We start from the raw sequence: 27185 nt of genomic DNA, 5'->3' as shown, positions 1-27185 counted from the left end.
AACTTTTGGTTCATAAACAACCCTGTTTCTTGTGTGTATTTGGAATATGATATGAGTGTAGCCATTTTCTATCTACTACTAGTTTTTAGGATGGTAATATACCAATGCGACATGACATCAGCGCAGCCATTTTCTGTCTTTGACTAATACCCAAATCGGTACAACACCAACATGATGTCAATGCAGCCATTTTCTATCTAGAACTGGTACCTAGTGTCATACAGTAAGCATCACTGACAGCCAATAATATATCAGAGACAGAAAACACTTCAACATAGTTTTTTTTAATTATTATTGTTTTATTCAGCAACAAAGGAAGCATCTGCAGCTGTAATATACTACAGCATATCTATAACAATGTATGAACAAACAAGCAGGAGTGTTTCACAACAAACTGTAAAAGCAAAGCAAAAAAGCAAAAACACAATGGCACTTAGATAAAAAATACTACATCATAACACAAAACGGTCAGACACTATATTGTATGTATGTATTACTACAGTGCAAAGAGGAGTCATGTGTGGCAATGTAAAAGCAACCAATCAGATTCAAGCAACGTTTAGTCAGAGTCATAGAATTGATTATTGTTGTAGGTATGTACTCTTGGCAGATGGCTCCTTGCATGACTGATGCAAATCTATGGACCAGAGCAATTTTCATATTTCAGCGCTCCTCCCGGTAATCCCTCCCGCGATCGCAGAGAAACGGCACTACCTTCAAGCCTTACCCGGGAGGCATGGGGGGGAGCCCGTTAATACTCTAAACGCTGTACTAAACTTCACATGTTTGTGAGTATTTTAACAAAATAAAATTGGTAATCTTTTTACGGAATGATGCTATGGGCTGTTAACTCTCTTGTCAGCAACGGAGAAGCCGCTTTTTCTGAACAGCACCAACTGGAAGACCCGTGACGGCTGGACACATTGAACAGGGTGGATACCCAGAGCGCTTATTGACCAATCTTGCAGTAGGACGGGTGAGTGCGGTGCCTAAGGGGATTAGCATCTTCTACTACTGTGAATTGGAGTGGAGGGCTGTCTTACATACAGAGACCTCCCAGTAAGTCGCCAAAATCTCTATCACTTCTTAGCACACCTAAATGATCTATATCTTGTTTTTTTCTGCCACAAATTAGGCTTTTTGGGGGTGATATTTGTTTTCAGTAATTACAGTACTTTACTTTCTATGCATTTTAAAGGGAAAACAAGGGGGAAAACACAATTTATTTGCCCATTTGTCCCAGTTATTACAACGTTTAACTACTTCACCCCAAAGGGGTTTTTACCCTAACAGACAAGAGCGATTTTCACCTTTCAGTGCTCATCCCTTTCATTTGCCAATAGCTTAATCACTACTAATCACAATGAAATGATCTATATCTTTTCACCACCAATTAGCCTTTTGTGGTTGATATTTGTTTTCAGTAATTACTTTATTTTCTATGCATTTTAAAGGGAAAAACAAGAAAAAAAATGAAAAAATACACTATTTCTCCAATTTCACCCCTATAGCAGTGATGGCTAAACTTGGCTCTCCAGCTGTGGTGGAACTACACGTCCCATGAGGCATTGCAATGCTCTGACAGCTCTAAACATAACTCGGGAGGCAGAGGCATGATGGGATTTGTAGTTTTGTCACAGCTGGAGTGCTAAGGTTAGCCAATAGCCATCATTGCTCTATAGTTTTAATATAAACACAGCTACTGTACATAAAACACACACATTTTATCTGCCTATTTGTCCTGGTTATCACAAGATTTGAATTATGTCCCTAGTAGAAAGTACGATGACAATATATTATTTGGAATTAAAGGTGTATTTTTTTCTATGTTGTGTTTTTTGTTTTACTGATCTCCGGGTAAGAAACACGTGCACGCGCACAACAGCAGCAGCGCTGTTTAACTTATAAAAACATCCTGGAGACAAATTAATATGCCTGCTTGTTCTTACGTGGTTAAATGATGTCCCTAGTACAATGTATGGGGACATATATTGTTTTTTGTAGCCGATCAATAATTAAAAGCCTTTATTTGCAAAAATAACACTAATATACCCTCAGGACATACATAGTAAAACAGCTAAGTCCACGTAACTATTTCTGTATTTTTTTATTAAAATGCTGCCACTTTTTTGTTTACAAGTGTTTTATTTTGGTAACTATGGGGGTGGGGAGGGGGGAAGGAGAGGTTAATATATATTTTTTAATTTATATAGTGTGAAATGTAGTGTAAAATGTTTATTTTTAATATATTCTTGTTTACCACTAGATGTCCCCACACACTATTCTGTCTGTGTGCTCTGAACAGAATTCAGAGCACACAGGCAGTGTTGTTACAGGAATGATTATTGGCTTCTCGTTAAAGCCATGTTCATTCCCTTACACACACTTTGATTGGCTCAGGGAACACATGTTTCTGTTCACCAATCACAGATGTGTCAGTCTCGGAGAGAGCTCCCAGTGCACGGCGGCAGCGGTGGTGGGCGATGCATTAAAGCATCCTGTTGCTGTTAACAGGGGTTCAAACAGGATGTTTTAATGTGTCTAGATAAGTCCTTAAGTGGTTAAGTACTATTTAAATAACACTATAAAATTCAGCGCATGCCTTTGTGAGCACCTTTGCCTTGCTTGAGTTAAGATCCATGGTAACAGGGTGCAAGTATATAGTGCCTGATGCTGTCAAAATAATGCAGGGAGACCTGTATTTTGTCGGCCTGCACACACATTGGCGAATATCATAGAAGTCAATGGTAATGGAAGGTTTTTTTTTTGCGAATTTCCATTGCGATGCACATGCGCACATAACCAGGCAATGAGTACATGTTTATTGGAAAATTAGGAAAATGGGGGCTTGGATGTGACCATATAAAGGAAACTTTCCCACCAAAATATGTAAAATTGTGTTATACCCCAACATACCATTTCAACATTGCGATTGCACAATACTGCATGCGCAACGCAACACACACAGTGTGAAACTACCCTATAAAACAGTGAAACTGGTATAAAACCCAAAACAAAACAATAGTACTTCTCCATTACAGATAAAGAGTCCAATCTGACGTCTCGTACAACAGAACAGTTACATACTTCAGAAAAAAAAAGAAATAACATAAAACAATCCTATAAAAGTATAATAAAGATAATCTGTACTAAACTAAACTAAAATCTCATAACAAAAGTCCTGGAGACTAATACATTCAGGATGCACCCTCGTCTTTCTGGGTTCAACAAATGGCACCGCAATATCAAAAAGTAATAAAGAAAACACCTATATTCAGAAAGAGCTATGAAGTAAGAAAAAAAAATTGGGAAAGAAAATCTGACCCAAGGGCAAACATAAAATCTATTTCATCCGAATGTGTATGGATTAAAAATACAGACGTTCATACTTCGCTTGGAGCACTACTGAGGCTGGTCTGTAAATTCCTGCACAGCAGCTCTCACACTGGGAGATGGAGAAGCAGCGCTTTGATGACAATTTTAATCTGTGTTCTCAATGAAAGTGGCCATATGGTATCCAAACACAAGTTTGCTCTGGGATCAATTTATCGTACAGAGATTTGGGATATGTTTGACACTCGATAGTAGTGGCATGACATTTTGTTTTAAATTCTTTGAAACTTGGAATTGAGCCAATCAATTGCACTTCCTGTCATTTTTGATTGGCTTAATTCCAAGCTGCATACAATTTGCATGCATAATTCCTGGCATCTCATAGACCACCTCTAGTGCTCAATAAATCCTTTAAGTACCATAACTTGTCCTTTAAGGCTAGTTACAAACCAGGACGTTGCGTTTAGGGGACGTTATAGGGCACATAACGTGCCCCTAACGCAACGCCTGGTGCTCTCTGGTGTGGACGTCGGAGTGAGCCGCGTTGTGCAGCTCACTCTGGCGTCCGTGATGCCGTGATGCGTACTCTTGGACACATGCGGCATCATGTGGTCCCGCCCAGCCAATCGCCGCACAGAGCGGTCGCTCCAGGAAGTAAACACTGCACGTCACTGAGTGCAGTGAATATTAATTAGCCATGTGCCCGGCCGCTCTCCCCTCCTCCCCAACATGACTGAGCATGTGCAAACAGTCTAACGCGGCTTAGCCGCTGAGAACGCAAAGCATGCAGCACTTTGCTGCGTTACAATGTAACGCAACGTGGGCAGTGTGAACAGCCCACTTGTGTTACATTGCTGTGCGTTGGGGGAGCGTTACAGGCTGCACTAACGTGCGCCAGTAACGTCCCTGTGTGCAAGAAGCCTAAAGCTGATCAGAACTCAGAACTTCATCTTTGCTCTAAAATATATGTAACAGCATAATAGCCTTTGAACAAAACACATTTTTTTATTACAGTTTATACAAATCCTAAAATAAATCTGAACTGTTTCTACTTCCTGATTCATAAAAACAGACATATTGTTAACATCCTGTGCTTTCAAATGAGCTTATCTGCCATCTCTGCCATTGCAGTCATGTGACATGGGGGAGAGATCCGATTACAACTTGTGATTAAACACAGATGAGGGGAAATTAGACTAAACTAAACTCTCTAAATACATACAGGGTGCATTTCTTTATGTTTTTTCTTCTGTCCTGTGCAAGAGTTCAGGTCCACTTTAAGCTATGTACATACATTAAATATCGGTGTGAAACCTATTAAAACGACCAATTAATGAGCTTTCGACCAATTTTTGGTAAGCAACTGTGTACGACTGACCCTCACCGATGGCAACAAATGACCAATATCGGGAATCGGTTGAGATCCGTCATTTTTTTGACCGATGATTCTTCATCAAAGGGAATGTGTACAGTTAATTAAACAGCATATAACGATATAACAGCATATAACGATCTTGTAGTGTACAGCAAACACGCCACAGTTTATTGATCTTAATTGCTTATGTTTGTACAGATATCGATCCTTTCAGTTAACTGCACCTCAGAGGTCAATTCCACATTATCTGACAATTCTTTCTCTCTTGGATCGTTCATGTGTGTATACAGGTCAGATTGTTAACCTTCACCTATTGTTGATCAATGTTCATTTAGGCCAATTTTCATCTGAGGTGTGTACGCAACTTTAGGCTGGAAGCACACTTGTCTGTGGTGAAAAGCAGGCATGCGCATTTCAGCATTTTCTTCTGTGCTAGCATTTTTAAAGTGCGTTTTTGTACGCGTCTTGCGCTTGTGTTTTTCTTGCTTTTTTTTACCCGTTTGCATTTTAATAATCTCCTTTTTTTAAACAGGAGGAAAAATACAGTATCAGATTTTTTTTCTCAAAAACACATAAAAAACGTATGTGAATTTCCCATTGGATAGCATTTTATGCAAACCACATGCCCGTGACATACATTACACGGGAAGAAGGAACTTGATGAGTGTTTTAAAATATACACAAAATCGACTTGGAAAACGCACACCAGTGCGATTTTTGTGCGGCTCATAGACTTGCATTGTATTCAAAAAAGTGTTTAGATGGGATTGTCAAAGTCCACTGCCAAGAGTGGCAAATGCGTAACTAGGGCTTTGGCTCGGTGCAGCCAATTACTATTGCAGAGAGAATACGTTTTCTGAACAGTACATACTCCAAAGAAAGTACAGAAAGCATGCTTGTAAAGAAGTGCAATTTGAGCTTACTGACGTTTTTTTTATTTTTATTTGTAATTGTAACAATAAACTTCAAAAAGATCCACATCAATCGTTGTCCATGGCAATTTTTTTAAACATTAATCATTATGCAAATAGTTGCCATGAGCAGCTGAGGTGCTAGACCTGCTTTTCTCCATCTTCTTCACATGATATTGCTTAACACATAGTACTAGTGCATCCTGTTGTGGAATCAGGCAAATCGGCGCATGCGGCTTCTGGACAAATCGGGTGCCGCCAGAGAAAATATTGGTAAGCCAGTTTTTCTCTGTTTTTAAGCTGTGAAGCCGGGACAAAGGGAAAATTCGGGCAACTGGTGCCAGATGGTAATTATTGTTTCTTGCTGTTTTTTTTATTTTTGTGCAGGGGGGATGGTTAGGTTTAGGCGTCAGTGCTGGGCCGAAATTACGCATGAGCGTAATTACGCATCGTAATTCAATGTAAATTTACGCGTAAGAACTATGCGTAAATTACGGTCTCACGCGTAATTATTTACGCGTAAGCAGTAAAGTGGTATCGTAATTACACTGTCTACCGTAATTGCTAGGTATGCGTAATTTTACGAACACTTACGCGTAATTTTACACGTAATTACTAACGTACTAACATCCTAAGCAACCAATAGTATCTTCTCCCGCCCTTCAGTATAAGCGTACGTTTTGACGCATACGAATGATATGTACGCAATAACTGTCACATTCACTGCTATTGCGTACATATCGTCCGTATGCGTAAAAAAATACGCATTAATGGGTATTACGGCACTACGCGTAACATCATAGTGTAAGCGCCTACATTACGGTATCCTTACGCGTAACTGCGTAAGTTTACGCGTAATTACAGTAATGTACCGTAGATAATTTCCTACGCCGCAACCGTAATTGCGTAATGCGTAATAGCGTAAAATTACGCGTAATGATCCGTAAGCGTAGATTTTTCCATTACGACCAGCACTGTTAGGCGTAGGGTTAGGTGGTGGGGGGTTTCTTAGGGTTAGTTACCACCAGGGGCAGGCCCGGATTTATATCACAAGAGCATATAGGCGCAGATGTCCTGGCACCCTAGACTTCACCCTCCATGAACCTACAACCCCCCACCAAACCACACCAAAAGTATTGCTAGGTGTCACCTCTCCCTTAGCATTAGGTAGCCAGAGTTACTCTCAGTATTAAGTAGCTAGTGGTGCCCCCCAAGCATTAGGCAGCTAGAGGTGCCCCCAGGCTGGAGGGAGTCAGTGGAATGCCAAGAGCAGGGTAAGTAAACTCTCGTTTACACTCCACTCAGGACTAGGGAAGGAGGAAGCCGCCTTTTATCATCAGGCGCCTGTAGGCACGTGCCTACAGTGCCTAATGGTAAATCCGGCCCTGATCAGGGGTTCTTAGGGTTAGGCACCACTAGGGGAGTCTTAGGGTTGGGCACCACCAGTGGTGAGGGTTAGGCATCGGTAGTGGAGGGTTATGTGTGAGAGTAGGGTTAGGTTTAGCTATAGTAAAATACCGGTAACAATAATCAATATTTTACTGACAAAATTTAACACTTTAAATAGTAGAGTATCTGTAAATTTACCGATATTCTACTATCGGCACTGTTCCTGTGCCCGATTTTCCATGGCACCCGAAGTTCCCATACACTCTGTTCTTCTTGTCTAAAATCCACAGTAGCCCAAAACACAACCCAAACGTATTACAAACATCCTAAAAATCCACCAATAGTCTAGAACGTTCCCTGCGTGATCAGCTCACACTGATTCCCGCCTCCTGCCGGAGTTCTCCTTTAGCATGAAACCCAGAAATACTTTCCTCACAAAACAGCTCAGGAGTTCACACTGAACAAGCAGTCAATCACAGCACATTCTAGTAATCGTTGCTTAACTTTACCATTATCACTTACTGTTCCACTGTTCTGAGATGATGCAGGAGTGTGCAGATTTTGTATGAAAAATAAAGAAGTTTTGAATCAGGATGATACCATTTATAGGCTAACTTAAAAGAAAATGATGAAGGCTTCATAGCCGAAAGCTTACTCCGACTGATTCCTGAATACTGTATACAGGCATCCAGTCTGAGGAAGCTTTCATAGATGAAAGCTTACTCCTTTTCTTCTAAGTTAGCCTATAAATGGTATCATCCTGATTCAAAACTTCTATCTTTTACTGATGGCTAACAAGGTTCTCAGCAGAACCTATTGCTCGTCCAATCGACGAGAATGGAGCAATTATTTCGGACCTGTCTCTGATCGATAAAGGGATCAAATTTTCAAAGTTCTAATCGATTCAGTTATCGATCGGGAGCAGTTTGGACATAAACACACTATACAAATCTCCATCAGATTACCTGTTGATGGGAAGGGAAATTGCATTGTGTGTTCCCAGCATAACGTTACCTACCGTGTTTCCCCAAAAGTATGACATCCCCTTAAAGTAAGACCTATCACATATTTCGAGCATGCTCAAAATATAAGCCCTACCCCTAAAATAAGCCCTAGTGGCTTTGGAAGTTCCGTCCCGTCTGTCTGCTCCCCCCCACCGCCACTTTACCTCCTCATGACCCCGTCCTACAGAAAAACGCATCCCCGCTCTGCACTGCCCGACATACCAGTAATTCAAGCACAGATCAGCGGTAAACTTCTGGTTCCCCCACCACTGCTTTATCCTCTGCTGGCCCCGTTCTCCATTGCCCACCGGCATAATTCAAACCAGTAAACTGCGATGAAGGCAGCTAGTTAGCCTGTAACAGCACTTCTGTGTACAGGAAGTGACATCTCTGTTTACTTCCTGTTCACGGAAGCGCTGTTACAGTGTAATGAGCTGCCTTCACCGCATTTTACCGCTGATCTGCGGTTTGAATTACTGGTTTGTCTGGCAGTGTAGAACAGGGATGCGTTTTTATGGAGGAGGGGGGTTATCAAAACTATTTTTACCTCTGAAACCTAACTTTTCAAGCTGTTGTCGATTGCAGCTGTGCACCTATCCATACAAATTTAAGACCTATATTGGCTGTTATTTCCTGTTAGCAGATTGAGGTCTGAAAAATCTACTTGAACTTGGTGAACTAAAAGTCCACTTCCTTGTGTAAGTACAATACATGGTTTTGACTGCATTGCAGGGATTCTGGGAAACGTAGTCTGACCCCTGTTGTTCTTCCTAGTACAGTTGTCACAAGCTCACATCTGATTGACCCACCAAACAACTGAATCCAGAGAGAAGAGGAAATCTGCCCGTCATGTTGCTTCAGTACGCTGAATCTAGTCATTTATCATCCTGAATTCTATTAGAATTTGCCTCATTTTATTGGGGTTAAGAATTTAACTACCTGTACTCCCTTCTTTCACATTTTCATTTGTGATATTTGAAATTTTTCTCACTTTAACCACTTCCAGACCTTGATAATTGAAATCTATTTCCTGTTTGGAACCTGTTATGCCTGCACGGGGGTAGATCTCAATTACCACGCCACTCTCTCCCGCCGATCGTGCCACTCTCCCGTCGCCGCTGCTGACTCGCTCCGCTGTTGGTATGCCAGCAGAGCTCCATGAACTGGTCAGGAGATGATTTAATTGGCTCCTGACCCTGTGTTCACTGTGATTGGCTGAGATTGGCTCACAGTGTTCACAGGGTCAGAAGCCAATGAAATCGGCTCCTGGCCAGTTCATTGAGCTCTGCTGACAAACCAACAGCAGAGATAGTGGACGGTAGTGGCGGAAACGTGGGCCAGAGACTGCTGGTCCAAAAGGGGTTTAAAAAACGTTTATTTTCAGATCTAAACTTAATAAATGGATTAAGCAATAACGAAAACGAAAACAATATACATTACTTTAAGCATTCAGACATAAAAGATTTGTATTACCGTAACTGTAACATTTAAAAATTGTACAAAATTGAAACCAAAACATTTTAAAAGTGTACCTGTACTGAAAAAATTACCCATTGGGGGTGCATACCGAGGGGGGGGGGGGGGTCTTATACAACCAGGAAGGGTTTCTTTAAGGTGTATTTTTTAATCAGTGTCCCTGTTTTTTTTAATCACTGTGTCCCTGTTTCACCATAGCTTATGGGAGAGGGGCAGCCTGAACAGGGATACTGCAGACCCTGCGTTTTGTCAATCACCCTAGCTCTTCAATAGGAACACCTGTGCACCTGCTTATTCCTACAATTTTCTAATCAGCCAATCATATGACAGTACTGCTGTGCATGTCAACATGCAGATATGGGTTGGGAGCTTTAATTAAAGTGGATATAATGGCAACCTCTGTCCCTCTCTGCCCACCTTCCTGAGGAGGAAGCCAGGGATACTGCAGACCTTGAGTACATTCGGATCACTTGCACTTTTCCCCACTACTTCAGCCATACTTTATTCATCATATTAAAGGATAACTGTAGAGAAAGAAATATGGAGGCTGCCATAGTTATTTCCTTTTAAACAATACCAGTTGCCTGGCTCTCCTACTGATACTCTGCCTCTAATGCTTGTAGCCATAGACCCTGAACAAGCATGCAGCACATCAGGTGTTTCTGACATTATTGTCAGATCTGTCAAGATGAGCTGCATGCTTATTTCTGGTGTTAATCAGACACTACTACTGCAAAGTAGATCAGCAGGTCTGCCAGGCAACTGGTATTGTTTGAAAGGAAATAAATATGGCAGCCACCATATCCCTCTTATTACAATTGTCCTTTAAGTATCAGAATAGGAAAAAATGTGAGATTTTGATCATAGCACAATACGTAATGCCAGAAGGGTTATTTGAGTACTGCAGTGACTGCTGATCTCTTGAGGTTCTTGCACACAACTAAGTCTCCAGAACCATTTAAAAAACATCCAGGCAGAAACAGCGCTGTGTATGAAAACACCTTGCTGATAATAGGGATCAGAGGGGAATGGCCATTATGGTTTAAGCTGACAGAAAGGCTACAATACCTCAGATAACCCCTCTTTAGAACTGTGGTGAACAGAAAAGCTGTTTCCAATATTTACGGTGTCTGCAGTGTGCAGGATTTGTTGCTCGGTCTAAGCCTGGCTTCATTTTTCAGCTACCAGCAGTATGAGTATATTAACAGTGATTAGGAAGATGCATATTGAAAATATAAAAACAAACAAAAATGTATAAAACCTATATAGATGGAAAATTGGGCATCCAGCCACAGGAAACAGAATATCTCTATTATTTAAGTAGAAACGCTATCATTTAAGTTGAAGAACACAGTGTTTTACTACCAGCCAAGTAGACCATCGATGGTTGATTGCGAGCATTGTAAGTGCTGAATAGATGCTAAGAGGCAGCAAAGGGACTTCCACATCACCTGGTTATATGTGAAATATGAAATACTCTAAAACTTGTATCATGTTATCGGTCCTCCTCCAGAAAGACAAGTCTGTTGGACAGAAAATTAGGAAAACATCCCACATTCAACCAAACTTTGCATCTGGATACCTCCATATATAGGTCAGCAGGTTATATTGATTCGAGTTAAGTCCAAGCAGTTCTCTTGAATCTGCACTGAGTCACATTTGGTAGCACAGAGCTTTCCGTAGACACGGGAAATCCAGGAAAAGGCCCAAGATGGGTTGAGATGGGCAACCAGGTAAATTAAGCCTACATGGTTAAAACTGACTAGAAAATGAAAAAAAAAATTACTTTGTGAAAAATGATTTGCATAGCTTCACCTATTAAAGTTAATGGTAGTATAACCCACTTGCGTTTTGCTTTTGTGACACCATAACAGGTCAAAACATTTCTTGAAAAGACCACATCGTCTTTCCATGTGGTCGGGAATTAGAACCTTCAGATTCACAATATGAAGGCCATCTTTAGTCCTGTATAGGCTGTATTGGATATGTGGCAGCAATTGTCCAACATAAGTAAGCTCCAAGATCTATGATGCCATCACTATTAGTGCTGGAGGATAGATGACCTGTTGTTTTTTTCTTACAAAAAACACGATGTGTTGAGGAGCTGAAGCGCAAGAGGTGCAAACTCTTGGAGATGACAGAAATGGCTTCTGTGTCCCATCTGACAGATGAGCTGTGGGAGGGGCAAAACTCTAAAGTAACAGGCAAAGAGGTTAAATGGCGTCAGGGAGGCAGTAAGTAGCTGCGCGATATGGGGCTGCTTGTAAGTATCTTTGTTAGTCTGCAAACTCTTGCAAGCTTGTCCTGGTAGGAGGTGGGAGTTTTCTTCTGAAGAAGGGGGGAGGGGGCTCTTCACATTCACAGGGAATGATAAGCCTTCGAAGTCTTGGGGTTCACAAAATCTCCTTTCTTGAACGAAGCCTGGGGAGTACACAAAATAAATAGTCTCAGCAAAAGGAAGTTTAAACTATTAAAAGAAAGTTGAAACCTTTATAAAAGCTATGTCCATGATTTCCAAAGGCACGGGCAGAGCAGGATCATCCACCAGGCAATCTAGGCAGGTGCCTGGGGGCCTATTGGGTGTCAAGAGGCCCACCAGCCACCTTCTCTGACCTCTCTCCACGCCAGGTTACCAAAAAGACCAAAAGGGGGCCCCAAACCTACTACCTTGCCTAGGGCCCAATTACCGGTACATTCTTATCCATCTCGACTGAACAATTGTATTTTCAATAAAATCATTCAGGAGAGTTGATCCAGGGATTTAGCTGACTTTTACCTGGAGGCGGGAATTAATTTTTCCATTTTAAGGCTAATTGGTCCAGGCCTTGTAAGGTTTTTCACCTTACCCTGGATCAACTGGGATATATACGGATTCACAATGTTTTTTTCTTGTTGAATTTGATGATTGTAACTTGTGATTGTATCTAAACCAGTTATGATGATATTAATGAAAAAAATCCACCATGCCAATCGACCATTTCGTTAAGCAAACAATTGATTATGCAATTACCTGGGTCTTATCAGATGATGACTGCTGAAAATGAACTAGTGGTTGAGCTCTTGCACACACATCCAGTGGTTGTCAGGGAATCCAGGAAAACCTGATTTAGTGCAAGAAATGTGCAATGCTACAGGACAGTAGTCGCACATACCTGCTATTTTAGTCATCTGAATCTGCATTTCCTTAAATTATCGGATATGACTCAGGTGAGGGTTGAAACCATTTATCCCTTTATAGCAGACATTTTCTAGTTTTCTAAAGCCAAGTAGACCCAAGCTGGATTCCCCTTCAGTGAACCGCCATGTTGGATCTGACTCACTCAACCACTATTATAGTTTCCATAATAGGAAGCCTACTATTTGTCCCCACCTCCCCTGTCCTGGGAAGAGAACTGGCTAAACTGTCACCTGAATCTATCACAAACAATTGTTTTGGGCAACATTAATCTATAACTTTAGGCTGCCGACTATTATCCAATATTTTCCAATGTGTGTAAATCAGCACCAATTAGTCTATTTTCTTTAGATATGGATGGCACCTGGAATGATGTTATAAGTCAAATTTTTAACCCAAAAAATTAAATCCAGTTAAAAAAAAAAGAAAGAAAGAAAAAAGTACCGTAATCAGATGTATTCTGCATAAATTCTGAATGAAGAGCATTTATGGAGATGCACATGATCAATTTAATCAGGTGCTAACAATAAAAGCAACTTAAATTCTTCACTGGAGTTGGAAGATACAAACTTTGGTTGGATTTTGGGGTGTATGATAGACATCAAGGGGTAAGTCCCTCCCACCTAACAGGCAGTGGAGCACAAGACCCTCCCACCCAAAGGACGTACTTCCAGTCAACTGTCAGCTATTAACGGCAGTCATTTTATATAATGAGAAGGAGGGGAATTCCCCTCATACTCTCATTGGCGAGTTTGCATCACATAATGTTTTACAAACTCCCATTATGTTAATTGGCTCATTTCCTTACTGCAGAAAGCAGTCACCAAGCATTATATCATGGACTTTCAGAGCTTCTACCATGCAATATATAAACCAGCAGATGTCAGGTACTCAGCAGATTGTCTCACCTTCTTATAGGTGTTGTGCAGCTCCTGATGTGACCACAGGTTGTACAGCACAAGGGAAGCTGCTTTTCCTGCCTTTGTTCCCAGAGTTCTGAAATAAACATCCAAAAGAAGATCAGGCAAAAAGATTGAACAACTTGGAGGGTTAAATAGAAAAATGTAGCTGATAAAAATGTTATTGTCACACACACAATATTTTATTCAATTACCAAAGCTGTGCCTACAGTCATGTGAAAAAACGATGTGTCCCCTTCTTGATTTCTTTTTTGTTGCATGTTAGTCACACTTAAAGGACAACTGTAGCGAGTGGCGCAGTAACACTGACATCATCCCCTGGATCCCAATCTCATGTCATATGCGATTGGATGTGATCGGGACCCAGAAGACATGTCGGGATTACATTGCTGCCATGGTGGTGGAGAGAGGAAGCCGGTAACTATAAAAGCTCCCTGCCGCCCGCTCTGCCTAGCCTGCCAGGCTGGGGAAGGCACAATTTTTTCTGTGGCAGGAAAAATGCAGCCCTGCAGCCACATAAGTTTTAGTTTATGTGGCTGCTAAATGGTTAGTAACATTCCTTATCCAACACAACATATTAGGCCTCTCCCCAGCAGGGGCATTGCTAGGATCCTAAGAGATCCAGGCACCTTTTGGGCGGGATCAGTTAAAAATGGCGCCAGCGCCTACAGTGTAAAAATGGCGCTGCATTAATTTGCATTATAAAACGATATTTATCGTTTTATGAGTTAAAAAATGGTGCCGCACTAAAAACGATATTTATCGTTTTATGACTACCATAAAACTATAAATATCGTTTTGAAATGTAAGTCATAAAACGATAAATATCGTTTTGAAATGTGTTGAATATGGGTTTTGCTCCCAGTGTGTGTGTATATGTGTGTATATGTGTGTGTGTGTATACAGTATGTGTGTGTGTGTATATATGTGTATGTGTGTATGTGTATACAGTATGTGTGTGCGTATATATATATGTATGCGTGTGTGTGTATACGTGTGTGTGTATTTATGTAGGTATATATATATATATATATATATATGTGTGTGTGTGTATACACACACACACCTAGAAAAAGGAACTTTCAACTCTCAAAAACGAAAAATATAGTTTTTACTAAAAATGATAAATATCGTTTTTAGTAGAAACGATAAATATCGTTTAAAAAAATTATCGTGCGTAACCAGGCGCCATAATTTGGCCGGCGCCATTTTTAACTGGACGCCTTTTGGGCACTCCAGATGAAAAAAAGGGGTGGCCATGCACCAGAATGTGGGTGTGGTCATGAGTGAGGCCAAATTACATGAACTTAACAGCGGTCTAAGCAGGCCTGCCCAGAAAAAAATAAAATGCAGCATATCACATGAATAGGCAATGTCACATATGGGACCTGCTGGGTGCTGTGCGGAGCCATGCTGGGCACTGTGGTACCTCTATGGGGCATGCTGGGTGTTGTGGTGACACGCTCAAAGCTCTGGTGCCTGGAGCCTCCATAGGGAGCATGCATTATTGTGTGTGTCCTCACTGTTCCGCCCCCTAGCATCCGAGAATCAGACCCTAGGAGCTCTAGTGTCTGATTCAGTCTCAGATACTAGGGGGAGAAGCCTGGAAGAGAAGATGTCTGCAGAATCTGGAGAGCAAGTGGCCGAGGTGAGTACTGCTGCCTGGGGGACATCCGGGGCACCCCAGAATAGATCCGGGGCAGGTGCCACTGATCTTTGGGGCTAGCAACGCCCCTGCTCCCCAGTCTGTGATCCTTCTGTCTCCTCACCCATCACTGCTGCTCAGGTTGACCAGTTTGCGTACTCCACCATTTTGAAGCAGGAGCCTGGCGTTTTGGGAGTCGCTGGTGATCAGGCTGTTGAGGACGTAGCAGATGGAAGCAGAGGTCTCATTGGCGATGCTGTTGTCTGGAACAGATTCTGGGATGTTCCGCACCAGGTCAGGCATCAACTCTGCAGCTGTGATAAAGAGACAGGGGTAGGTTAGAGAACACCATGGCTTTTTATTACCTAACATGTCACTGACCACACGTAAAGAGATCTTCTTCAATTCAATAAAAACTCTCACATCAATAAGAAATGAAAGCATGTTCTAAGAAACTTCTGATTTAGGGCTGGTTCACATGGGGGTCTAAACGCAAAGGTATGGCTTTTCATGTAGTTTGTGTAAACACCATGCTAGATCCCATGATCTATGTGTAGCATCCAGGGTCATCTACGTTTGGCGCTTATGTGTCCTCCTAGGGGGCTCAAAACCAATGTTTCAACCTTGGTTGCAGAAAAGCATTTAGCATCGGCTAAACAAGCCGCCAGCTAAAGCCTTTGTGAGGCTACTTTCACACCATACACATAGGATTGCAATGCAATGGTGTTAAAAAGTCACAGTGCATTATGAGTGCAATGCAACACATTACACAGTGTGGTAGCATGCTTCACTGAAATTGTAGATGCACACGTCATCCGGTAATTGCACAGCGTGCTGCGTGTCAACTGGTGCAGTCCTTGGAACCGCTAACAGTCTACAGCCTGAACTTTTTTTGCATAATGCAATTATAAGAAAGATGGGTGATACAGGGCATGGAACACAAAGCTTATCTTCAGATTATTAAAGGAAAAAGCTAAATATTTTGCTCGAATCAAACTGAATTTTTTTTTTGTATTTTCAGTTCTTTTGCATACTTTATCTAATTATAGAACGGAACAAAAACATTAACATTAGCATGGACGGCCCACACTAAAACTATCATTTCTTTGTGTTGATGCTGACCGATATCACCATTTAGAGAAGAGTTGCGGGATAAGTTCCTCAGCAGAGAGACGGCCGTCCTCTTTACCGCTGGATCGCTTGCGCTCAGCATATTCCGGATGTGCTGAAGTCCGTTCTGTTTTTGCACCACCATCTGAGCAACAGAGAACGGCATCTGTGGGGACATAAACCACACGACTGAGAATCCAGCCAAACTTCCTGCACAACAGGTCATATATTTAAAGTGGTCTGAAAATCTGATAACATTCAATAAAAATGTGTTTTCCTAATTTTTATTACCCATACAGTTATTTTATTTGCTTTTGTGCACAAGTAATATTGTCCATTTACGAATTCCAAGTTTCCAAAGTACGGTATATCTGCTCTGAATGCTGCTATTACATTTTATTCAAACTGCTTTTTATTATATATTAAAATCCTCTAGTGAGCTCTTCTGAACTGTGTGCATGCTTGAAGCAGATAGCTTGTTTTTAGTGTCCATTTGACAAGGGCGCCTGGAAAAAAGTGCGACTAGTTTAGCCCATATATGCCAAATTAGGCTACAAAAAGGGTGCCTGGTGTAGCCCATTTGCCAAATTCGGCTACAAAGGGCACCCAGTGTAGTGCATATATGCCAAATTCAGCTACAAAAGGCCCCTGGTGTAGCCCATATATGCCAAATCCGGCTACAAAGGGCTCCTGGTGTAACTGAAAAAGCTAGTTTTAGTTTATAAAAAGGATGCGGTTAGAGGCAAAATTTGTTGGGCTATAAAAGGGCTCTAGATATAGCTAAGAAAAGTGATTACTATGACCTAACTTCTCCCTACTCTCACACAGAACTCTCCCCCGATGGTGCCTAACCCTAACCCCTCTGGTGGTGCCTAACCCCTCCCTGACGGTGTCTAACCCTAAGACAGCCCCTGGTGATTACTATGACCTAACTTCTCCCTACTCTCACACAGAACCCTCCCCTGATGGTGCCTAACCCTAACCCCTCCCTGGTGATGCCTAATACTAAGACAGCCCCTGGTGATTACTATGACCTAACTTCTCCCTACTCTCACACAGAACCCTTCCCTACCCCCCCCCCGGTGGTGCCTAACACTAAGACCCCCCCAGGTGGTGCCTAACCCTGAGACTCCCCTGGTGGTGCCTAACCCTAAGACCCCCCCAGGTGGTGCCTAACCCTAAGACCCCCGAGGTGGTGCCCAATCCTAGGACTACCCTGGTGGTGCCTAACCCTAAGACCCCCGAGGTGGTGCCTAATCCTAACCCCCCTTAGTGGTGCCTAACCCTAAGACCCCCCCCCCCCTTCCCACTTGTGATGCCTAATCCTCCACCCCCCCCCCCCCCCTGCACTCCCGATTCAAAAATCTCAGCTATAAAAGGATGCCCTTTTGTAGCAGAATCAAAAACCTTGTAGCCGAAAACCTTTTAGCTGAATAAAAAATATGGGCTACAAAGGGGCACCCTACTGTAGCCGAAAGTAGCCAAATAAAATATGGGCTACCAAGGGGCGCCGGCTTGTAGCCTATATCAAAAATCGGGCGCCCTTTTCACTACCTTGTAGCCGATATTTGCAGAAATAACATTGATGTCTATGGAGGTGCCCTTTTCATACAGGCAGCTCAGGCGCCCTTTTCAATTGATCCCTGTTTTTAAGTGATTTATTTATTTGATACACACAATGTAACAACTAACTAATGTAAACAAAAGATAATGTTATCTTCTTTCTAGATGCTGACCTTAAAGGGAACCTTAACTGAGTGGGATATGGATGTTTCCTTTTAAACAATACCAGTTGCCTGGCAGTCCTGCTGATCTCTTTGGCTGCAGCAGTGGCTGACTTCAGTCAGAGCACCTGATCTGCATGCTTGTTGAGGGGCTGTGGCTTAAAGTATTAGAGACATAGGATCAGCAGGAGAGTCAGGCAACTGGTACTATTATTTTAAAAGGAAAACTCAATATCCATCTCAGTTTAGGTTCCCTTTAAGCTGAAGGGGCTTTCCATTGCAGGGAAAAGTGCTGCGTTCAGGGCCAGGCTGAGGCAGAGGCTGGATGGGCTCCAGCCTCTGAGCGCAGGGCTGCAAGGGCGCAGAGAGGAGGGCTGATATCCATATCTAATTTTTCCCTCTCCTCGGCCTCCCTCCTGAAGGTTGTGTGTGGTGTGCTCACCACCCCACTCCTCCTTGCCCTGGCAGCGTTGCGCAGTGCCTGAGCGGGGAGGATTTTCACCAGCCCACACACTCACCTCTCCTAGGTTCCAGACGCAGGAGGTTCAGCCTGCCTGCCCTGCAATACCGCCGCTCTGCTTCAAGTTCAGAGCGGCGGTGTTGCAAGTCAGACTGGCAGAACCTCCAGCACCTGGAATCTAGGAGAGGTGTGTGTGTGGGCTGCTTATAATCCTCCCCGCTCGGGCGCTGCAATCCATAACCCTGCCAGGGGGTTGGATGAAGCGGCGGAGGTGAGCGCACTGCTCAACCTGCAGGAGGGGGCGACGAATCGGCGACAATGAAAGGAAGTAGTTAGATATACATGTTGGCCCCCCTTTCCCTACGCTTGCAGTCGGGATCCTTGCTGGAGATCCTTGTCCCAGCCCTGGCTGCGTTTTACTGTTTAAATGCTGTTCTGCTACAAATTATTTTTGTGCTAGTGGGTTTAAGGGCTCAAACCCACTATAAGCCTTTTGTGAGCGCTAGTGATTTGTAAAAGCTCTTGCTAATGCAATGCTTTGGGGGATTTTTATAAAATCACATTGCTCAAGTGGGATCACACACATAGCATTACATTAGCAAGAGCTTTTCAAATCACAAGCACTCAGAAAAGCGCTCCTAGTGGTGGAGTGTGGCAGTAGGTGCGCATAAATCTTCAATCAAGTTTGCAAGATTAGAGGATATTATCATTTATTATTTATATAGCACCAACATACAGTGCTGTACAGAGTATATATATATATATATATATATATATATATATATATATATATATATATATATATATATATATATATATATATATAGTCTATACATACATAGACACTAACTAATATTGAAGTCTAGGGCTAATTTTTAGGGGAAAGCCAATTAACTTATCTGTATGCTTTTGGGATGTGGGAGGAAACCAGAGTGCCCAGGGGAAACCCACACAGACACAGGGAGAACAAACGCGTTGCAGATGTTGACTTGGCTGGGATTCGAACCGGGGACCCAGCGCTGGAAGGCGAGAGCGCTAACCACTACGCCACCGTGCTTACCAGGATATTGGCATGGGACCATTTTTGAGGATATTGTCGTGGGATTTTTTTTAAAGGTAAGTATTCACAGTTAATCAAGAATATTAAAGGACTTTTCTTTTGGTTACGTTTTTATTTCTTTAACCCTTTGTGGAAATGGGTAAGGGGAACTATGCACCCCTATATTCATTTCTCCTTGAGGGGGCTGGCATCTACCAGATGCCACCATGAACCCTCCCCCCCCCATCACCCCACCTCCTCCTGGGGCACCAGAAGTGGGGAAGAGCCCCTTGTCCATGGATTGGGCTCTAGGGGAGAGGGAAAGGCTTGGCCGCCCCTCTTCTCCAGAGCCCTCTGATACCATGGACTATGCGGGCTGGTATAGCTTAGGGTGCGAAGCCCCACGTGACTAGGGCTCTGCATTCTGGCTATCCCAGCCTGCATGGGGAAAAAGGGGTTAATGAGGCTCGGGGGGGACTCACGTCATTTTTTTTAATTTCCCACACTGAACAACAACCCCCCCCCAAAAAAAAGTGTGTGTGTGTGTATATATATATTACAAAAACATGCACATATATATATATATATATATATATATATATATATATAGATATATATATAGATACATTTATTATACAAAACGACATTTCCTCGCTACTGTAGCTCCTAATTCAGAATTACGGGCCGAATGTGGATGCAATTATGGATGCATTCGAAATCGCCATCTGTAATCGCGACAGATTATGAATGAGGATCCTGATGTCGTAATTGCTAAAATAGTCCCGCAATTACGGTATAGCCGTAATTACAAGGTCATAATGAGCATCCCTGATTATGTGGTTTTATGCTATATGCATGCCATAAACCACTGCTTCTGGATATATACTGTATCTTACTAGTCCATAAAGGAATAATTTGCATTTTCCAGTATTAATGTTTATGTTGTGTTTTTGTGACTGCTTGTCTGTAGTGTGGAACCTCCACTTTTTAAATAACGGACAGCCGCACAAGATAATAATAATAATAATAATAATCTCATTTAGCGAATGCAGCTGCAGTGAATGCTGGGGACAGTGCTTTGCACAAGGTCTTCAGTACAATCCCACTGATAGGACCTTGGAAGGAATTTCTTTTGTTGTGGGAGGAATGTAGCTGTAACACAAGTCTGGCCAGCAGGGCCTCCCCGTACCAGCCAGTGCCACAGTGTTGCTCTGTTTCTATGCACAATACGCCATGTAATGTGCTGCCAGCCCAGGGGTCAGGCCAGGGGTCTGCACTAAGTGCTGGGCTACAAAGCTTCTGCTCACAATAACATTTTAAGTTCAGGAAGTGGAGGGGCAGGCAGGTGATCCATCACCTAACCCATATCTGACCCGCATCCATTATCTGACATCTGCCTTCCCAGCCCCCAATCTCAGACACAGAGTGGAGGGAAGATACATTGTTTGGGTTCCAGCCTTCATTTTCAAAGCTAACAAAATTTCAGCACCACCTAGTTTTCACTCCACAAAAAAATCTAGAGCTACTGGTAACACATACATAGACATAGAACTATGGTAGGGACTAGATTGTGAGCCTCTCTGAGAGGGACAGTTAGTGACAAGACAATATACTCTCTATAATGCTGCGTAATATGCCGTTGCTATATAATTAAATAAATAAATAATGAAAGGCTAAATAAGATGGACGAAGTAGGCTTACTAGTGGGTCCCTCTTTGGTCCAGGGGCTCCAGTGCGGTTGCAACCTCTGCATCCGCTATTGCTACGCCACTTTATTTTCGGGTGTTTCAGAGACACGTTATAAGGGTTTAATTGCTGTCAGTGTCCCTATTGGGGATTATTTCCCTCACTCTCTGCCCCAGACTCCCAGCTTACCATTAAGCCTCCAAATGCTCAGACTTTACACTTGTCAGCAGTGGTGGCCCTTCGCTGGGGCCAGGTCCCTCCTCACCCAGTGATGGCGGTGCCCCACTTGTGCCCCCCTTTCCTGGCGATAGCAGAGTTGTGAGCAGAGAGTGCCTGAGGAGTTACTCACCCCCCTCTCTCTCTTCATCCATATCTGGCGCCCCTCTCTATGACTCCAGCAGCATCTCTCTCATTATGTGTGGCTGCTAGAGTCATAGAAGGGGTGTGAGATGCAGCTGAAAAGAGTTCCCGGGGCAGAGAGGTAGGTAACTTATTAGTCAAGCTGCGATCGCAGCTCTGCATATGGAGGGTATCCTAATATTGGCGGCACATATGGCTACCTGTAATGGGGAGGGGATGTTACCCTATAAAAGAATACTGGGGCCACATTTGGCTACATATACTGGGTGGGTGGGCTGACTAATACTGGGGGTATATATGGCTACCTATACAGGTTGGATGGGTGCTACCTAATTCTTGGGGCACATACATGGGCGTAACAATCACCCCTGTGACCCCGCCATCGCAGGGGGGGCAGAGGCTTTAGGGGCCCCTCCTCTTCCCTCTCCCCAACTGCAAGTGCAGCCAATTAGCAAAAACCTCCCCACTTGCTCACAAAAACCGTGTGCAGGAGTGTGTGTAATTCGTTCCTGTTTCCAGACGCTGCTTCACAGCAGAACACTCTCTGCTGCCATTTGCCAGCTCCCAATCACGTGACCTGAATGGGGTTCAGGGACCAAGCAGTGGGCACATATGACTATCTATACTTGGTGGTTGGGGGCACATCTGCCTACCAATACTGGGGGGGAGGATCTACTTAATACTGGCAGGACATATCTGCTAAACTATATTTACTGGGGGGGGGGGGGGGGTGGGCTACCCAAGTACTAAATGCTAGGGGCATATCTAGCGATCTATACTGGTGTGGAGGGACCTCTGTTACCTACACTAGGGAGCCCAGCTACCTAATACACAAGTGGAAGTGAAGTGAGAGTGAAGAGAGGTGAACTACCATTGAAGAACCAATAAGAAGGCTCTGAAGGGAGAAGTCTTCCTCCCAACACGACAACAATTCAGAGCCTGCATGCAGCGATTTAGAATAAAGCGATCCCTTACATTGCAGATATGTGAACGGGCCCATAGAATTGTATGGGCAGGGCCGGATTTAAGGCAAGGCCTCATAGGCCATGGCCTAGGGCACCACAGGATCAAGGGTGGGTGGGCAGCAGGCTATACTGGGGTGGGGGATAGGAAGAGCTACCTGGCTACCTATACTGTAGTGAGAGGGAGTTCATCAGGCTATCTATACGTAAGAGGCAGTGTCATCTGGCTTTTTACACTAAAGGGAAGTTGGGATCATCAGTCTACCAATACTGGAGGTGGCGGGGACGGTCATCTGGCTGCCTATACTACAGGGAAGGGTCAATGGGCTACCTATACTAGAGGGGGGCGGCTGCTGATAGTGGCCTTGGGTGGTAAAGAGTACAAATCCTGCCCTGTGTATGGGCAGTGTGTTAACACACAACTGATGCACTGAACTAGCCCTTAGTGTAGCTTTGGAACAAAAATAATGTGGTCACGCAGTTTTCACTATAGGTATGTCGTGATTGGCTTGGATTTTACTTGGATATTTGTAGCGGTGTCATTATTTGCTTTAATATATGTTCAGTTTATATTGCTCAGGTTCACTTAAGAGTGATCTTAGGAACAATTCCATACTGGAAGACAGGTTCTCTTAATTGAAAAGATTTCTTACTGATCCGTTGCCAGCAGTGAGATTTTGGAGGGATCCCAGCGCTGCTTCCTGGGTATAGTTTCGGGAACTTTTGGCAATGAGTGACAGGTACATCCGAACCACAATGGAGTTCCACAACCATTCCACCCCGCGGGGGTTGCTGATCTCCTCTGCGATTGGAGCATCGCCCCAGTGCTATAGGTGGTGGAGAGAGAGTGGGAGAATAAAAGCAAGGTTTACAATGAAGTTCCATCCTTAAAATAAAAACTGACAAAGTAATACAGTCATTTAATGTTGTCAGCAGCACTTATCATTCCACTTCAACCTTCAGCCAGCTATAACCATCTGAAAGGACCTGTGAGCCTATATGGCAGTTTTTTCCAATTCTGAAATCAGTCCCTTTTAGTGTCTTATTCCAGAACCAACAAGGTATTTAGAACAGTTCAGTTTAAAGAGGCACTGTAGTGACATACAGCAGACGCAGTCAATTATTCAGGATACCCATTTTTACAGTAATTTTCCTGGTTTCAGCATCAGAAACACTTCCTATATCTATATATTTCTGCATATTAAATAAAGCCCCACCCTCCTAATGATGTTTAGCCTAGGCTGTTTAGCTTTGCAGAATCCCCCCCCCCCTCTGGATTCTGGGAAACCAGGTATACTTTGTACTGGATTCAGAACTCTCAGTAACCAAACATTCCGCAGAGCTGCATCTGACAAAACTAAAGATGTCGTCACCTGTGATAGATTTCAGAGTATGAATCAGGGTGAGGGAAGATTTTACAATGGGTAAACATTGACTAAATAATTTATAAATTCATAATTTAAAAAACTAAGCAATTTTATTAACCACGTCGTTTTTACTACCGTTCCGCTTTAATGCCAGGCATTTTAGGAAAGTGTCCCTAACAGAGACTGATCCCAGAATGGCCTCAATTCACTAAGCAGTTTAGACCAGTCCACTGATGGTTTTTTAGTCTACTGATGGATTGGTGTAAATCAGTTGCATCAAGAGGGAATTCACTAATAATTACTGAATGCTTTAGACCTGTTTTTAGACCTGGTCTAAAACATTTGGTAATTAGGTCAGTAAAGCAGGGGAAATGATCAAAAGATGCAATTTGCAAATGAGTAGCTATTGTATGACTGGCATCCTTCTCCTCTGATGAGCTCTCCTCTGCATACAATTAAACTCCTGCATAATTAATTCAAAAGGTTCCATCCTCACATCTAAAATACCTCACAGAATGACTTTACCAACAGAAATCAGCTGGTCTAATCTCTGTCAGAAAAAGTGGGTGTGGTTACTTGTTTGCCTTTGTGAATTGCATTTCCCCTGCTTTACTGACCTAATTACCGATTGTTTTAGACCAGGTCTAAAAACAGGTCAAAAACATTACACCAAACCATCATTAGACTTAAAACCATCGGTAGACTAGTCTAAACTGCTTAGTGAATTGAGGCCAATGTGTTCTACAGATAAGCTTAAAATGTTGGACCACTTTCCCTTCCTTTGCCAATGACCATCTCTCGCATAGCAATACCTGATATTTTCCCGCTAGTAGTTGACTACAGTAATTGACTACAACATGCACCTTATAGATTAGAGGCTGTGGCCTAGTTTTCAGTAGAGCACTGTGCGGGGGAAGGGGCCCTATTATCTAACCTCCTTAATTTTCCTGCTGCGTGACCCAAAACAGCCAACAGTCTGTTCACTGGTAGGCTCGTTCCTGTTGTTCACTTGGAAGTACTGGCTGTATTGGCTCGGCAATTCTGACTCCAGCTGGTAGGACAAGTTGTGTAAGATACACACACAGTTTTCTGTAGCCTGAAAAAAATCATAGTATAATGTGAAAAGACAGTCACAAATAATATATACACCATTTCTTCCATTCTCAAAAATTAGCAAAGTCAGTATGGATCCAAGTCAGCCTGCAGGGCAGGGCCGGATTTACTATAAGGCACTGTAAGCACGTGCCTACATGCGCCTGATGGTGGAAAGGAAGCTCCCCCCCTCCTCTAGTGCCTCCCTCCCTCCTTCCCGATGCAGAGTCCTGAGTAGATCATAAATGAGAGGTTACTCACCCAGCTCACTGCATTCCAGTGACGAGATCTCCATTCAGTCGGGGGCACCACCAGCTACTTAAAGCAGAATATAACCCTGCATTTCAACTTTGCTCTAAAACATTATTTATTTATATGCAACCAGCGTTTTGTTTTTACTAGACCAGCATTGCAAGGGTTACACACAGAGCTTTAAAGTTCCCTGGATAGAAATGCAGACGCATCCGAAGTTTAGATAGATACATTTAAGTAAACACAATGTAACAAGTGTGGAATGTGACTCACTCTCTCTGACTTTGCAGGAGCTGGAGGACAGCCAGAGAGTGTGTAACATTCACCACTTGTTACATTGTGTTTACTAATGTATCTATCTAAACTTCGGATGAGTCTGCATTTCTATCCACGGAACTTTAAAGCTCTGTGTGTAACCCTTCCAATGCTGGTCTAGTAAAAAAAAAAAATGCTGGTTGAATATAATATGCTGTAAATAATGTTTTAGAGAAAAGTTGAAATACAGGGTAATATTCCGCTTTAAAATTCAGGCTACCTCTGGCTACCTAATACTAAGAAACACCTCTAGCTACCTACTACCTATGACAGGCTAGGGATGTAAGGGAGAAGTGACAGCTGGGACCGCCAGCACACTTGGGGTGCGGTTCGGCGGCAGTTTGTAGGTTCGTGGAGGGCGATGTCTAAGGTGCCAGGACATCTGTGTCTATAGGCTCCTGTGATGTAAATCCGGGCCTGCTGCAGGGGCAGCTCTAGACTCGTGTTGGCCCTGGACAGCCGATCACCTCTGTGGCTCAGGAGAGGACAGCCGTGTCACACGGCTGTCCCCAGTACAGCGCTGCTGCTGATCGCAGCGCTGTACGGGTAATTAGACGGCGATTACGCCGTCTAGCAGTCTCCCGAGCTGCAATAGCCGCTCAGAGACTGAAGAGGGGGCGGAGCGTGCGCGCGATCTCATTCAAAACAGAGCCCCAGGACTTTACGCCAATCGGCGTTAGGCGGTCCTGGGGCTGCCGCCGCGGCCACGCCCATCGCCGTGACGCGGTCGGCAAAAGGTTAACTTTTGATGAAATGTACCACTGTGCTTCACCTCTGCCTCCACTGTCTCAGCTTGTGGCGACCTTTCTCCACGCTGCGGAGGGTGGGCTGATGGGGAGAACCTCCCAGTGACAGGTCTGTAGACACTGCCTTTACTAGTAACGCACGCAGGTGCTAGCACAGCACGCGGACGCGGTGTCACTGTGACCTGCTGCGCTGCAGTGACGTGAGGCACTGGCGGTGATGTGTGCAGCTATAGTGACCAGGCAGTCCCTCGGTGGGCGCATGTGATGGCCCCCCTTGGAATGGTGGCCCTGTGCACATGCACAGGTGGCACATGCCTAAGGCGTAAGACCGCCCCTGACGTCTGGGGTGAGTGCAAAAACATTAGCATGCTGCAACGTATGCAGACAGTTACATTTTCACTTCTGTTTTGTCTCTATGATCTCTATAATTACAGCAAGCCTTACTCTGTCATCCGGGTTGTAGTCAGCAACACTTTTCCTGACATAATGGACGAGAGAGTCGATGAGTCCGTCACAATCCCGCATGGCTTTCCTCCCTTCTGGGCCTGCCGAGCTCATGTTTCTGTTAAAAAAACAACAACATGATTTTACTGTAGCTAAACCTATGAAAACTTTTTCTCCCCCGGAGCTTTCTCCTAGGTGATATTTTCACACCTTGGCATAAAACGCTTTGGTAACCACCATGAAGCACGAAAATACTCAAAATAATGTTGATAGTATTTTTGGGATACTTTTTCAATTGTAAAATGCTGAGTTATTTTAAAGAGAATATGACAATGAACTAAAAAAACTCAGGAGAAATATAATTTTGCAGTGCAGAGGAAATTCAGCCAGACTGAAGTCA

General features: G+C 43.3%; 1 protein-coding gene across 1 annotated transcript in view; it reads right to left on the bottom strand.

Moving 5' to 3' along the window:
* Positions 1-278: 278 nt before the first annotated feature.
* The window catches only part of PKP2 (plakophilin 2), a 162863-nt gene continuing 135956 nt past the window's right edge, over positions 279-27185 (bottom strand). The window contains exons 7-13 of the mRNA XM_068277652.1: positions 26786-26903; positions 24871-25032; positions 23223-23396; positions 16351-16504; positions 15353-15542; positions 13572-13659; positions 279-11909 (exon numbers count right to left, since the gene is read on the bottom strand). Of these exons, the coding sequence (XP_068133753.1) occupies positions 11847-11909; positions 13572-13659; positions 15353-15542; positions 16351-16504; positions 23223-23396; positions 24871-25032; positions 26786-26903 (949 nt within the window). The 3' untranslated portion in view covers positions 279-11846. The remainder of the gene's footprint in view (positions 11910-13571; positions 13660-15352; positions 15543-16350; positions 16505-23222; positions 23397-24870; positions 25033-26785; positions 26904-27185) is intronic.

Source organism: Hyperolius riggenbachi, chromosome 3, assembly GCF_040937935.1.
Source record: "Hyperolius riggenbachi isolate aHypRig1 chromosome 3, aHypRig1.pri, whole genome shotgun sequence".
Lineage (NCBI taxonomy): Eukaryota > Metazoa > Chordata > Amphibia > Anura > Hyperoliidae > Hyperolius > Hyperolius riggenbachi.
Note: the sequence above shows the minus strand (reverse complement) of the source record. Positions and strands in the feature narration are given on the sequence as shown.